General features: G+C 52.4%; 1 protein-coding gene across 2 annotated transcripts in view; it reads right to left on the reverse strand.

Moving 5' to 3' along the window:
- OLA1 (Obg like ATPase 1) overlaps positions 1 to 16,143 on the reverse strand; it is a 1,322,767-nt gene that overhangs the window by 656,062 nt on the left and 650,562 nt on the right. For both annotated transcript variants that reach the window (XM_069616238.1, XM_069616237.1), the window contains exon 5: positions 10,427 to 10,602. In XM_069616238.1, coding sequence (XP_069472339.1) covers positions 10,427 to 10,602 — 176 coding nt within the window. The remainder of the gene's footprint in view (positions 1 to 10,426; positions 10,603 to 16,143) is intronic.

A 16,143-nucleotide genomic window follows, 5' to 3' on the forward strand; every position in this document is an offset into this window, starting at 1 on the left:
TCTGCTGCGCGAGCAAGAACTTCATTAAGGAGGGGTTGGTTATCAACTGGCGAGTCGGTAACTGGGGCTTCGCTTTCTACCGGGGAATCTACTCTGTAAATTTCCTGCTCATCTTCTACCTCCTCCAGGTCCTCATCCTCCGCATAGTATTCAGACCCGGTTCGTTCCTCCATAATTGTAAACTCCTGGTCCCCTTCAGGGAAAGGTTTTCCTTGGTATCTGGGGTGTGGAGTAGAGTATTGGGGTGTGGAGTAGAGTATGGAGTAGAGTAAGGCTGCACCTCGAAGGGGTCAGGTCTTTCGACCCGGGCCTTTTTACTTAGGGGGATAGGATCAGAGGAGCCTGAGGGTGTGGCCCCTTGAGGGTCATACGAAAGGAAATGTTCTGGGTTTTTGTCATAAAAATCAGCTAAGGAAGACATCCTTGACATGACCCTGTCTATGTCCTCACTGGACCATTCTTTGGAACAGGGTATGACTTTAGTAGGCAACTTAGGGGACTTATCAAGGGTACCCTTGCTGGATGTTGATGTCCCAGTAGATTTATGTTTATCTGTCTGCTTGGGGTGGAAGGATGGTCTTACAGGAGTGGAAGGCTGAGCTTTTCGCTGTTTCCCTCCCTCCCCGTGCGTGGAAAAATGTTTTCCCTGCCCCTTGGAGGCCCCAGAGACTTTCGACGCCTGGCGCCGAGGGTCGGGAGAGGTATCTTGTTTCGAGCGTGGGGCCTCGCTGGTGTTAACTGCGCTCTCGGTCTCTTGGAGCGCGGCCTGGGGGTGGAAGTCGTCTTCGTCTTCCGACGATCGAACTTCCGTTAATCTAGGGAGCGAGGCACTCTTGGCAAGAGTGGATGATTGCCTTGCGTCATGAGGCGATCTCGATCGAGAGCGCCCAGAGGACACCGAGTCGGACCGTTCTATCCGTGCCTCTTTCCGAGAAGTCGACATCGTCGAGGTTCGGTTGGACTTAGTGTGCTTAGTGTGTGTAGGCTGTGTAGCGCTTGCGTCGCCGGGGGTCTTCCCCATAGCCGCCCTGCCGGACAACCTTCCGAGGTCGGGGACCTGCGCTCGGCAGTCTTTCGACGCCGTAATGCCCTCGCCTTCCGAAAGTACGGCGTCGCTGCCATCGCTGAAGGCGCCCTCCGCTGCCATGGCTGCCTGCCTGGCGTGGTGGGCCCAACGCTTTGTCGAACGGTCCTTAAGTGTTTTAGGTTTAAACCTACTACACGCTCTGCAGTTCGCTTCGGGGTGGTCCCTCGGCAAGCAGAGATTGCACGTGGCGTGCCTGTCGACCCAAGGGTATTTGCGGTTGCACTTGGGGCAGAATTGGAAAGGGGTACCCTCCATACGCACCTTGAGGCAGCGGGCTGGTAAGTGTAGGAAATATATAAGGTGTACCTATATACCAAGAGTGAAGAGTATGTACCACCCCCCACTCTCCCTACTTGCAGGGCCGAGGCCAGCGGCCTACTAGGCCCGGGCCGAGGCCAGCGGCCTTCCGAGGCCCAGATCCGTCGTGCAGCAGCCGACGGTCGATGTCTTCTCCAGCCGTCGTCGAGTGTCGACGTTGGGGTGGGGAAGGATGTCAATAAATAATTTTACTTCAATAATTAGCAAAAGTATGGCTAAGGCCAGGGAACTCCGCAAGATGCTTCCGACCAGTATGGCGGAAAAAAACAATCTGAGGATCCCAGACGCGTGAGGGATCTTGGGTACAGTGGACGTCACACTAGGGATAGTATTACTGGCACGCCTGTGTCGACGCCCATTTTCGAGTTTCGAAAAACAAACTGTAATACTCCGCAGCTTCCACTAGATGTCGGCCTATGCACAGCATGTGATCTAAGCAGATTCCACAAGCCTCAGAAATATATGGAACAAGTTACTTACCTGTAACTGTTGTTCTCCAGCATGGGTCTGGCATGGATTCACATGCTCATGAATATTCCCCGTCGTCAGGCTGGGGATCCTCGGTAAAGAAAAAACCAGTATCAGTTTCGTTTCTGATCTGTCTTTCGTAGCAATAACCAATCACTGGTCTCTGCGTCATACTGACCACAGCCAATGACTGCCCTCTACCTAAGCACCGCCTCTGGCAGCCATCTTCAGATTTGGAAGCACGTGAAGTGGCAGTATGACCAAGTGAAGAGCCGCAGAGGGGTAGGCGGGAGGGTTCGCATGTGAATCCATGCCAGACCCATGCTGGAGAACAACAGTTACAGGTAAGTAACTTGTTCCTTCTCCAGCATGGGGTCTGGCATGGATTCACATGCTCATGAATAAAGAATACATAGCAGTACACACATGCACAACCACGGGAGGTGGCAAAGGCTCAACATTAAGCATTGCATCAAACTCAACATTAAGCATCTTACCTCCTCACCAGGCTCACCTCAGGCGAACAGGTTGCGCAGCACTGCTTGGCCGACCCTGGACTCCTCCCTGGAATCCCGATCGACGCAGTAGAACCTCGTGAAGTTGTGCGTCGACCTCCACGTAGCAGCCCTGCATATGTCCAGCAGGGGCACACCAGAAAGGAACGCCGTGGTAGCTGCGATCGCTCTGGTGGAATGGGCTCTCGGACGGCCGGGCAGCGGTCGGTTTGCCAACCGATGACAGTACATGATACAGCCGGAGAGCCATCTGGAAATGGAAGCCTTCGAGAGAGCCTTCCCCTGATTGACAGGTCCAAAGTTCACAAAGAGTTGTGACGTCTTCCGAAAACACTTCGTGCGGTCCACGTAGAACTTCAGCGCTCTAGCCACATCCAGCGAGTGCAAAGTCCTCTCAGCCGGCGACGAAGGCGACGGGAAGAATACAGGCAACACCAAGGGTTCGTTGAGATGGAAGTCCGACGGTACCTTGGGCATGAAGGAGGGGTGCGTCCTGAGCACCACCCTCGTGTCGTGAAAAGTCAAGTACGGGGCCTTGCAGGAAAGGGCCTGGATCTCTCCCACCCGTCGTGCGGAGGTGATGGCCACAAGAAACGCTGTCTTCCACGACAGAAACTTCAACGGGGCCGAGTGCAGAGGCTCGAACGGAGGTCCCATGAGCTTGGTCAGCACCACGTTGAGCTCCCACGCCGGGGCCGGAGCCTTCACCGGCGGGAACGATCTGAACAGTCCCTTCATGAACTCTTTCACCAGACGATGAGACCACAAGGACGTCCGTCCCGTGGTCCTGGTGTATCGGGAGATCGCAGCCAGATGAATCTTGATGGACGCGTGTGCCAGTCCAGCTTTGGCCAGCGTCAGCAGGTACGGCAGAACTTGGGGAGCCGTAATCCGTAGAGGGTTAATCTTCTGTGCGTGGCACCAGACAGAGAACCTCTTCCATTTGTGTCCGTAGCATTTAAGAGTCGAGGACGCCCTGGCCTTTGCAAGAACCTCTCTGCAGTCGGCCGGTATGTCGTATCCTCCAAACTCTAGCGCTGCAGGAGCCAGGCCTGCAAGTTCAGCGATTTCGGGTCCTGGTGGAGGATGGCGCCTCCTTTCCTGGAGAGCAGATCCGCGTCCACCGGCAGCTTGATTGGCGGGGACGCTGACAAATCCAGAAGGTCCGGGAACCATATCTGCCTCGGCCACGCAGGTGCGACGAGGATCATCCTGCACCGTGACCTCTTGAGCTGGTTGACGAGCCGGATTAGCAGTGGCAAAGGAGGGAACGCGTAGAGGAACAGGCCCTCCCAGGGGAACGAGAAAGCATGGCCCATGCTCCTCGCCTGGGGAAACCTGCTGGCGAACCTCCGGCACTTGGAGTTCGTCGCCGTCGCGAACAGGTCGATCTGGGGAGTGCCCCACCGTCGGAAGAGGCGATCCACTAGATCCTGCCGTAGTTCCCACTCGTGGCACGAGCGCAGCTCCCTGCTGAGTGAGTCGGCGATGGTGTTTTTTATCCCTGCCAGATGAAACGGCACCAGAAACATCCCTTGGGCGACTGCCCAATGCCACAGGTCCTGCGCCTCCTTGGACAGTGCTGGGGACCTGGTTCCGCCCTGTTTTCTGATGTAAAACATGGTGGTGGTGTTGTCGGTGAAGATCCTCACCACCTTGCCCTTGAGGGACGGAAGGACCGACCTGAGGGCCCAAAACACTGCACGGAGCTCCAGGACGTTGATATGTAAAGATTTCTCCGTCGGGAGCCAAAGGCCTCTTGCGTGTAGATTTTCGGTGTGCGCTCCCCACCCTTCCAGGGAGGCATCCGTGGTCACTGTCTCCTGGTGGGCTGGGGTCTGGAAGTCCATGCCCGCCGTCAGATGCGCGCGGGTGTCCCACCACCGGATCGCTCGTCGGAAACTCTCGTCGAGTGTGATCCTTTCCTCGAAGCTGCCAGTCGTTTGGATCCAGCGCGCGTCCAGGAACTCCTGCAACGGGCGCATCGGGAGCCTGCACATGGGAATGAGGTAGATGCAGGAAGACATCATTCCGAGGAGGGACTTGATGGACCTCACCTTGGCCGCGTCGGCCACCAACATCCGTTGCACCTTGCCCAGGATGGTCCTGGTCCTCTCCTCCGACGGGGAGGCCAGAAGGGACACTGTGTTGAGCCTCGCTCCCAGAAACAGAGCGTCTTGCGCGGGTACCAGGTGGGATTTGGCGTAGTTCACGGAGAATCCCAGGTCCGTGAGAAGTTGGACGGTCCTTGCCGTGTGAACCACGGCGAGCTCCCTCCTCTTGGCTCGGATGAGCCAGTCGTCCAGGTAGGGGTAGACGTGGATCCCCTCGCGGCGCAGCTGCGCCGCCACCGGCGCGAGGCACTTGGTGAACACCCTGGGTGCCGACCGTAGACCGAAGGGGAGGGCTTTGAACTGGTAATGACGCCCTTGGACCACAAACCTGAGGAATTTTCGGTGCCCCTGTAGGATGGGAATATGGAAGTAGGCATCCTCCAAATCCAACGACGACAGGAAGTCTCCTTCCTCCAGCTGACCCAGGACGTGCTGGAGGGTGACCATCCGAAACTTTTGCGCCTTGATGGACTTGTTCAGACGTCGCAGGTCCAGGATGGGGCGCCATCCCCCCCATCTTCTTCTTCACGAGGAAGTATCTGGAGTACACTCCGGAGCCCCGAAGCCTCTTTGGGACGAGTTTGATGGCGCCCTTCCTGAGCATCGCCTTTACCTCCAGGAGAAGTTGAGGGACGTGAAGTTCTTTCCTGGCCACGGGGGGGACGCGTGGACACCTTCTTTGAAACTTGAGCGCGTGGCCCCGGGCCAAGGCGTCCAGCACCCAACGGTCGGTGGAGATGGACTCCCACACGCTGACGAAGCTCGCCAGCCGGCCTCCCACCGGGGTGCTTCGGTGGGGGCCCGACCCCACGGTCGGTTCAATCCTGCTTGGACGAGGCTTTGCCGCCTCGACCTCCTTGGCGACGACGGCGGAGTCCGCCAGACTTGCCTCGTCCTCTGTAGGCCTCCTGAGACGACGAGCGGGCCGCTTGACGGTAGGTGGAGAAACCGCCGCCGGAACCTTTGGAGGCGCCCTTGCCTCCGCTGCTCCGAAAGGGCGTCCGTCGTTGCTGCAGAACTCCCAGGGCCCGGGCCGTCTCGGTGTCCGCTTTAATGGCCTGAAGGGAATCGTCCACTGTTTTGCCAAACAGGTTGTCCCCATCGAAGGGCATGTCCAGGACTCTGGTCTGAACGTCTTGACGGAAGTCCGTAGCCTTGAGCCATCCACGCCGCCTAAGGCAAACGCCGTTGCCCAACTGGCGGAACCCAGTGTCGGCGATGTCCGTCGCGACGGTAATGGCGTGGTCCGAAGCCACCTCACCTTCCTGCAGGATCTCCAGGGCCTCTGTCCTCTTGTCGTCCGGCAGGAAGTCCAGCAGGGGAGCCAGTTTGTACCAGAGCTCCCTGTCGTAGCGGGCCACGATAGCCAAGGCGTTGGCCGCTTTCATCGTCGTCGCTGCCGACGAGATGACTCTGCGTCCCATAGCGTCCAATTTCTTTCCCTCACCGTCCGGTGGGGAAGTCGATGTGGAGGCCGCGCCCCCCCCCGCTTTCTTCCTGGCCGCCGCGGAGACGACGGAGTCCGGGGTAGGCTGCGCCCGGAGGCACAGGGGGGCCGTGTCCGGGACCCGGTACTTCTTCTCGTACCGGTCTCTTCTAGCTGGCGTCGTGGAAGGGTTCTTGAGGAGGGTGAGGCCCTCATCCCAAATGTCGTCCAATAGAGGCACTGAGAGGACCGTCTTCCTCTTGGCCTCGCGCCGCTGATAAAGGAAACCTTCCTACTTCTCCTCAGGGCAGAGTTGAAAAAGCTCGGATGCCCTGGAGATCATGGAGTGGAACGATCCAATCTCGTCGGGCGGAGAAGCCCTGGTGGGAGGCGACGACGGTACATCCTCATCGTATACCTCGTCGTCCGTACCCGTCGCTGCCGTGTCAGTCCCCGTATCATCCCCTCGGGTGGATGGGGAGGAGGGCTGGAAGGGGCGCGACGGCTGAAAAGGAGGCGGAGGGTGGATCCTTCTTTTCTTGGTAGGGGGAACACCAGAAGGTCCCGGTTCTGGATCCCCCGACGGGAGAGGTTCCGTCGGCAACGGTAGTCTCGTCCTTATCTCTGAGCATAAGGACTGTATAGCCAACAAAATGGCCGCCGAGTTGTCTCGCGGCGCTGGCAGAGGGGAATCCGACGGGCGATCAGGGACCCCGTCGGTACCCTCGACGATGTCGTCGTCACCTGCGTCGGGATCCATCCCGACGGGTCGGTCTTCTTCCACGCCGAGGCCGTGGCTTAAGACTTCGACCAGCTCCTCCTCCGAGGTTGAGGCCGAATCTACGACGACGCCCTGCCCCCCCTTTTTCTTCCCCACGGGGGATTTCACGGGGGTCCTATCGATGGGTACAAAAGATGACTCCCTCCGAGGTGGCAGGGAGACTCTGAGCCCCGAGGTCGCCACCACTGGTGTAGCCTGCCCAGGCTGAGCCAGGGCCGCCGCGAAAGTTTCGATAGAGGGCTTGGCCGGATGGATTAAGGCCTTCACCCCCTTAGGTGCGCTCACCGCCTTATCCTTGAGGGGGGGGGACACCGCCTCGCTCCCCCTCCGATGGGGCCTTCGAGCTCGACCGGGGCCTCTCCAGGAGCTTCGCCGGGTGCTCGGCCTTCCTCTTACCCGACCCAGAGCGTTGGCTCGTGGTTGATGGTGCCGGGGAGGGTGCGCCCTGCCTGGCGACCGTAGAGCCCGACCGTTCGGCGCTCCCGGTGCCAGCGGACTCGCGGTGCTTGGCCTTATGTTGGACCCCCGTCGCCGGGGCGTCCTCAAAGGACTTAGAAGACCGCTCAGATTTCTTCTTCTTCTTCTCGCCGGACGGGCTCTTCCCTTCTAGCCAGTTGGCGAGACGTTGATGGCGGTCCTTCATGGTCCGCTCCGACATGTTGCCGCAAAACGCACAGTCCTTCTCCACGTGCGTCTTGTCCTCATGTAGGCAGTAGAGACAAAAGGAGTGTTCGTCCTCCTTGAAGACGTTCTGCAGCTGGCATCCAGGGCAGACCCTGAACAGCTTTCCGGGCGTCGAGCTTCCCTTCTCCTGGGCCATGACCGGGCCTGAGAAACTTCTGGAGTCCTCCAAAAGCGTAGCTCGACGAATCTTCACCCTTGAGGGGCGCAGACGAATCCGACACGGGTCCCCGTTGATCGGATAGTGAGTCGGTGGAGCTTGAGGCTCTTTTGACCGAAAAAACGAAGTTTTTGAGAAAAAAAAACGTGAAAAAATAGCACTAACGCTCGAGAGCAATAGCACGAGGATCCCAACACATGAACGTGCGGTAAAAATCTGAAGATGGCTGCCAGAGGCGGTGCTTAGGTAGAGGGCAGTCATTGGCTGTGGTCAGTATGACGCAGAGACCAGTGATTGGTTATTGCTACGAAAGACAGATCAGAAACGAAACTGATACTGGTTTTTTCTTTACCGAGGATTCCCAGCCTGACGACGGGGAATATTCATGAGCATGTGAATCCATGCCAGACCCCATGCTGGAGAAATATATATATCTCCTGCGCTGACTGGTGCCTGGCTACCCTCAAGAGTCTCAAGGGGTACCGGGTCCGCCACGACCAGTAGGACCCTGCACTGCCTCCAGGGATACCACGCACTTAGAGGCTGTAACTGGAACCCTACAGCCCCCCCTGCCTACTTGCGCTTATTTATTTTTGCATTTAAATAGCGCACACATAAGCCCTCCGGCATCAGGGTGCTATGATCCAGTTACATGTGTCCCATTAGCTGGGGAGTTCTTAGTACACAAATAGACAGTGGTACTTAAGTATTTAAAACATTTGAAACATTTAACATAGTGGTAAGGATAATGCAATTTGTATCCGTAAGTTCAGAGACAGTACCATTGCCATGCTGGGGACTACTGATGTAGGCAGTGATGGCTCTCGTCAATTAGTTTCGGTGAACAGCCAGGTTTTTAGGTCTTTTCATAAGGCACAGTAAGAAACTTACCCAGAGCTGCTCTGCCCTACTTGCACTTACTCAGAGCAATGCAGCCCTGATGGCACTCCCCCCCCCCTCCCCCGGCACGTCCCCCCTCCCTGCACTTTGCATTACCACACTTGTACGATATGAATGAGGCAAGGCTTAGTAAGATTGTTTCTTTGTCCTCCCTCGGTCTTCCCTCCCTTGTCGCACCTAGAAACACTCGTGTACAGACACCTTATAAATGACATATCATTATAGCAGACATGTGTACAGTTAACATATAAAAAATAATGTTTTAAAAATGTATACAGTGAATGCAATGAATAACCAAATATGATGTGATGAGGGAAACAGTTTAAGATGCAGAGATAAAAACATTACCATAATGTCTTTCCGTACACAGAGCGAACAAGAGAGACATATCTCTTGTTAAACAATGTTGGGAAAATATATTGATGAGGCTGTTATGCTATTTTAACCTACCCGAGGGCATTTGAATAGACCAAAACATGAGCCTGTGGTGACAAGAATTATTTTTTTAATTTGGATTATTATTCAGTCCATGAATTGAAATGAACAATTGTCAGAATAAAAAGTCGGAATGAAATTATAACTATGCTTAAATATTCAAGTGCTGGACACTGGTAAACAGGACTCAATGCTCAGTACGTATTGATACATCCTGAACGAACTAAGATCTTAAACCAGGATCAAAAATGAGTCCAAAATAAGCAGTCGTCATTAACAATTGGCCAATGGATATGCACCATGGTGAAGGGTGTGGGTGGTTGGTGCTCAAAAGAGGGTAGGTTAAAGTCAGAAGGCTCGAGTGAGGCTGAAGATGAGTTCTTGTTTGTGAGTTGCCACACCGCCTCATTTGGTCATATGAGGGGAGTGTGTAAAGGTAGGCAAGTCGATATGTAGTACTTCACGTTTGGCAGTGTCTGAAAGACTGCGATCCACAAACATTGCCTAAAAATGACATGTGAGCAAATTCATTTTTGATGATTCATAGCTTTATTGTATGATAGCAATGTACAGAAATAAAAATAAACCGAAAACATGGGCGTTTGCGATAAAATGAGTATGCCTGCAAGCAGTTTTAAAAGATTGTACTATTTGCATATAGACATACACAATCAAATAAGTAAGTGTACGCATTTTATCTTGTTAAGTAATCTTACTCGTTTTCTCCTTGTTTCCATTACAACAATGCATGACAATGCACTGACATTTTGGGGACTTTTCTTTCTGCTTATCGTGAAACGGGACAGGTTAATTTGGAGATGCAGAAATAAATCATGTGACACGAATTTGCTTGCATTTCACTATCTTCAGCTTTGACATCGCTGCTGCTAGAAACAAGCACGTCCATACCTTGCATGGCAAACATGAGCGGTGACTGAGGTGGTGATGCAACGGGAGAATAAATATTAAATTAGGTATTTCACAGTTGCAAACATCCCCAGAAAACTATTTGAATCATGCATATTTTTAAAATCTACTTCACGATTATTTTGTTGACTTTTTTAGCATTATTAGGATAATCATACATCAACTTAGTGTATGTGCATTTCTTTTTGTGGACTTGCATTTCCATAGACATTTTTCTACTCAGTAACATAAGAAAATGTGTTCAACTCCCCAAGAAAAATGTTCTTAAATCTTGACGTCTGATAATGAATGTAATACACTAGAAATATTTCCTTCTTTGACACTGCATAATCCAATGCATCAACATGGAAACCTTACAACATGGTCTGCCCATTACGCTGCTGAATGAGGACTCTGAGAAGCGCTTTCATTAGTCCATTATTGTAACCTTAGGTCAGAACCAGAGAAGGCAAAGCCACTAATGATTTTAGCACAGCTGCCCTCCGACCACGAGTCTCATTAAGGCACATAAAATAATGAACTTCTTTCACATTCAACCTTGTTAAAACAAATATGCGAATAAATTGGCTTGTGAACATAACAGTAGGTGCCAGAAAAACAAACATCTTACTTACATATTCCGGTTTTAATTTCTTATCCCCTCCCCTCACTGCCACTTTTTCGAGTTTGTCTATTATGGGCACAATCAGCTCTTCGTCCTTAAGCCGAAGTTCCTCGTGTATGATCTCAATGTCACGAACAGGGTTGACAGATCCTTCAATGTGAATTATATCTTCATCCTCAAAAGCTCCTATGAAAGACAACGCATTAAGCAATAATAGTTAGGTTATTAAATAAAATGATTCACCATTTTAAGTACATTTTAGAACGGTCTTCGTATAGACTGGGATGACCCGAACCCTAGGATACAAAATGTCTCAGCAACATCCCTACGCAGTCCAGAAAGGTAAAAACACGGTATGCAGTGTTTATCACGAATCCTAAAATAACTAATACATTAATAACTAATAGAAAATAACAAATTACAAAATATCTAATATTTTGGATTCGTTATTAATATATTAGTTATTTTGGGATTCGTGGTAATCACATGTAACGTAAAACACTAGTACCCGTTTTTAAACAATTAGTATGCTCGTTAAAGAACTGCAAACATACACCTTAACAGTGCCCCCCTCCCCCAAAACAAACATTAGAACTATCATGGCAATTTCACCTCAAACCTTTCCACCTAGCTAACATGGCAAAATACTCCATCTTCGAACTGTTACAATAATTAAACCAATAGAAACAAAAAGCGTTATCTGAATCCCTACAAAGATGCGATTTATGAAAAGCCACTTCAATTTTGAGGCTCATTTTCTAATGAGAATAAGTAGTACTGTCCAGTAGTGTATATTTGACACTGCGCCCGCGGCGAGGCGCCTCCCACCCAACGCCACTTACCTGTCGGCGGTCTCCTTGCTCCTCACTGGGTCGGTGGCGGCCCTATCCGCGTAGGTGCCATCCTCGGATTTATGGTGCGGGCACTCACTTGGCTTTGCCGTTTCGGGATCACCCCAACTGCCGTGTCCATCGTTCCGCGCATGAGCGGGTTTTAGGGCGCTAGGCAACGACGGCTTGCATTTCCAGTCTCGTTGTGGTGCCAGCTCCATGAAACCATCAGGAGACGCACCAGGCATTGCGTCTTAAGGTGTATTTCACGTCTTACACTCCAGGAACCGTCCTGTCCTAGCCTTGCTAGCCTTTGTGCCTTGCCTAGTTTTGCACCAAGGCTGTGGCCTTGCCCCCCCCTGCTTTTGCCTTGTTGCCATCCTTTCCATCCTGCCTTTTGGCTCCTCTCCTTCCTTTTTGTTTTCTTCCTTCCAGTGTCTTCTCCCCTTCCTTCCCAGTCTTTGCTTGCACTGTCCCTGCACCACGATAATCTGGGAAGAGCCATCGTGGGAGGTGGGGAGCTGATTCTGGACTCTTCATTCTCCAGGAACATCAGGTACGAAGCGCGAGCGAGACGCCCTGCTTAACAATATTCTATGAATCCATACTCCAGTGTCTAACCACCATTGACAGCGCCTGCAACCCTTTAAAACAAATCTGAAATATTAAGACACACGCACGGCACAAGTTCCTCCTCCTTGCACCCACACATACAAGCTGAGATAAAATGGCATCCTTAATTTTGTGGACAGGCAGCGGGCCCCACTTCAGGACGCAAACCTGCAAATATACTGAAGTATATGGTTGGAAATAAAAGATGACGAGATATACTTTTGTGGTAACGTTGAGGACAGACTATTTTCTCAAGCAGGGGTGTGACTGAGATCCAGATCAGCAAAGTACAACATTCCAAATTAAAAGTGCTCCAACATAGGTAGAGGTCATTTTCGCATCAGCACTCATAAGAAAGTTACACGAGCTGTTTTATAGCTGCAGGATACAGGTCTGCACCTGTATGAAAAAGTTGCTCATGACAGAGCATTGTAACGGAACTCCGATTAGCAGCCTCACAGAACGTAAAAGTGCTCAAACCTTGATACGATTGACAGATTGGAAGCAAGAAGAAAAGTACCATAGCATAGATAGTGCATACATATAAAATCTATCAGGAAGGAGCACTGAAACCAATATAGACAGATTAGAAGAGGGACACGTTTTCCTGTGGTGTTGCCATTAGTGAGCAAAGGAACAAACGACTTTGTGCAGTGAATTGGTCACTGTTATTATACACAAAACAACACTAGAGCAGTTTAATCATGAATGAGGATTTTTTTTACAGTGTACCCTGAGAACTAAACCACTCTTAGGCGCTGGCAAATTTGAAATATTGAGAGACCGGCATTTATGATAGGTTGGGAACCAAATGAGTTGCCTATGATCACACATTTTGATTAGGAAGTGAAGCTGGAATTTGGGTAAGGAGTGAAAATGTATTGGTCTAAGCAGTCTTTCTAAATCAAAAGGTCAGCCCTTGAGATGCACACACGTGCAAGCAGGGGCCGATGGTCAGTGAGCGGCCGAAAGAGGAAACATGCAGGCGTCTCGGGTATGTGTTTTTTTTTTTATTGTGTGCCTCTGTTGCGGAGAAGGAAGGGAGCGAGGGAGTAGGTAAATATGAAAACGTGTGGGTGTATTTGCATGTTTGTGCATCGGAAACAGTGTCTGTGTTGGGGTTTGGTGCAAATGATTTGCGGGGTAAGGGAGATGGCAGGGAAGGAGAAATGGCTTAGGGGGTTTTACCCCCCCCCCCCCAATTTCTGTTAAAACCCACTAACGTGGGTGAAGATGGGTGGGTGGAGTAATTATAAGTTACTCACCGTAGTGACTAACCCTTTCCTCCATACTGCAAGGGACGGGAGACAGAACCTTTTTCACCAGAAAAAAATACTCTTCCCAAATTTAGAGGCGCGCAGGGTGTGGCCCTGGGAGCATGCGATGCCCTGACTCCGCCCTCCGGAGCCACACCTCAGTCCCCATTGATGTGTCAACAATAGATTTAACATTGCCTAATGACACCAGTATTATTAGGGGGTGGGGGGAGGATGGTGGGACGTATGGAGAAAAGGGGACTAACGTGTAGTCACTACGGAGAGTAACTTAATTACTCTTACGTCCCATCCCCTTTCCTCCATACTTCATGAGTGATTACAAATGAATGTAGCCCCAGGGTGGAGAGGGGACCCTCCTTAAGCAAATAGGTTCCTGAGAACCGCCTGTCCGAAAGCCCCATCAGATCTAGAGCCGGCATCCAAACAGTAATGCTTGCAGAAAGACGAGTGAGTGGCCAAAGTGGCCGCCCTGCTTATGACTTGCCAAGGGACATGGCGCTCAAGTGTGCTGGCCGTTGCCTTGGCCCCGACTGCGTGGGCATGCATGTTGGCCAGGAGCGGCTTGTGTTGGCCCTCGTACGCTTCTTTGATGGTTGAGACCATCCAACAGGATATGGAGGGCTTGGAGGGCGAATTGCCTGTTCTTGCGCCTCCGAAAGTGACAAACAGGGCGTCCAATCTGCGGAAGCCCTTGGTCTTGTCCAAGTAGAATTTGAGGGTACCATCGACATCCAGGCAGTGCAGCACTCTCTGTGCTTCGTCCTTCGGATCGGCAAAGAACGTAGGAAGGACTATTTCCTCGTTCAAGTGGAAAGCAGACGGCACCTTGGGCAGAAATGCTGGGTGTGTCCGCAGGACTACACTGTCCCTGTGAAAAGTAGTATATGGTTCCGACGCGACCAGCCCCTGGATTTCGCTGACTCTACGAGCCGAGGTAAGGCCGTCTTGATGGTGACCAGCCAAATGTCCGCAGACGCCATATGGCTCAAACGGTTTGTGCACCAGTGCGCCCAAGACTATATTAAGGTCCCACACGGGGTGCAGCCTCTTGATGGGCGGGTAGAGCCTTGAGAGCCCGTATGACGATAGGATTGGAGGAGAAGATCCCCTCCTCGGAGTTCCTGTAAGCCCCGATGGCTGCGAGGTATGTACAGCCGGTGTCCACCTGCACACCAGAGTGGGCGAGGTGCGCCTAGCAGGAGAGCACGTTGTCCAAAGTACATGCCAGGTGGTCTATTTCCTTGGAGTCTGCCCAGTGGCAGAACTTGATCCATTTACTTTTATACTGGGCCCTGGTAGCCTTGCGCCAAGTATGATTTCCAGATTAGCCTGGGAGAGGCTGAGGTGCCACAGCGTTACCTGCTCAGGCACGACGCTGTGAGGGCTAGTTTCTGAGGTGCAAGGTGGATGACCCTGCCCCCCAGCTGCGCCAGAAGATGTGCTGGGCCCGTCGGGAGGTGAATCTGAGGCATCTCAGATAGGCTGAGCAGCTCCGAAAACCATGGGCAGGCTGGCCACCATGGAACTATTAGAATGATGTCTAGCTTGCGAGACTCCTTGAACTTGCAAATCAATCTGTGAATCAGTGGAGTGGGCGGGAAGGCGTCAGCCATCATGCCGTTCCACTGAAGCCTAAATGCGTCACCCAGGGAGCCGGACCCTGTCCCTGCCAGGAAGTGAACTGAGGGCACTTCTTGTTGTGCCAGGTGGCAAAGTGATCCACCTGGGGATGACCCCACCTGTTGAAGATCTCCTGAATAACGAGGTCAATTAGCTGCCACACAACTTGCTGAGCCTGTGCCTCCAGCGTGGCTTCCCCTGGGAGGTGGACTGCCGTAAGGTAGATGATGTTTTCCAGGGCTCATTCCCTCCCCGCTTGTTGACGTAGTACATGCTGGTCGAGTTGTCTCCCAGGATGAAGACAACCATGCCCTCGAGGAGTGGTAGGAATGCTCTGAGCACTAGTCAGATGGCGTACAGCTCTAACCAATTGATGTGGTATTCCTGCTCCTGTCGACTCCAGGTGCTGTGGACCGAGAGATCGTTCAGGGTGGCGCCCCAGACCTCGAGCGAGGAGTCTGTGGTGATGGTGACCTGCAGGGGAGGCGGCCGCAAGGGCTTGCCTGTCCGTAGGTTGCAGTCCCTGGACCACCATGTTAGGTGCGGGTGAAGATTACCAGGTTACTAACCGTAGTGACCACCTTACTCCTAGTCCATAGTCTCCTTTCCTCCATACTTGTGGGACATCTCTCCGTCCTATGGGACGGGACCGGAGCACTTTGTAAAAAGCATCCAAATGTTTTTCAAAAATGTGTCCCTCCTCTCTTTCCTGCGCGGGGCCCGGCACGCGGCCGTAACCCCCTCCCACCTTGGCTCTGTCCCGCGCCTCGCGCATCAGTCCTTTTCTATCGCCGGGTCAAAGACCCATTAGCAATAACAGAGGAACCTTATTAGTGGGGACGGCGGGCGGGCGTATGGAGGAAAGGGGACTATGGACTAGGAGTAAGGTGGTCACTACGGTGAGTAACCTGCTAATACTCCTACGTCCCGTCCCCTTTCCTCCATACTTGTGGGAGATTCCCAAGCACTCCTTACAGGAACTACGGGTGGATGGAAATACCCCTTACTGAAACAGGTTCTTCAGCACAGCCTGACCAAACTGAGCGTCAGCTCTTGAGCTCATGTCGAGACAGTAATGCTTACAGAAAGCAGATGGGGAGGCCCAAGTAGCTGCCCTAGCGATGGACTCCCAGGGGACATATTTCTGAAAAGCAACAGCGGCTGCCTTGCCCCGCACCAGGTGTGCATGGATACTCTTAGGAGGTTTCAGCCCTTGGACGGTGAAAGACTCTGTGATGAAGGCGGCGATCCACCTACAAATAGTTGCCTTTGACGCCGGCTTGCCCTGAGGGTTACCGAAGGTCACAAAACGTTAAGAACTCCTAAGCTCTGAAGCCCTGTCCAGGTAGAACTTAAGAGTTCTTTGGACATCAAGACAGTGAGGCAGG

This window comes from Ambystoma mexicanum, chromosome 9, assembly GCF_040938575.1.
Source record: "Ambystoma mexicanum isolate Mex_15411 chromosome 9, UKY_AmexF1_1, whole genome shotgun sequence".
In the NCBI taxonomy this organism is placed as follows: domain Eukaryota; kingdom Metazoa; phylum Chordata; class Amphibia; order Caudata; family Ambystomatidae; genus Ambystoma; species Ambystoma mexicanum.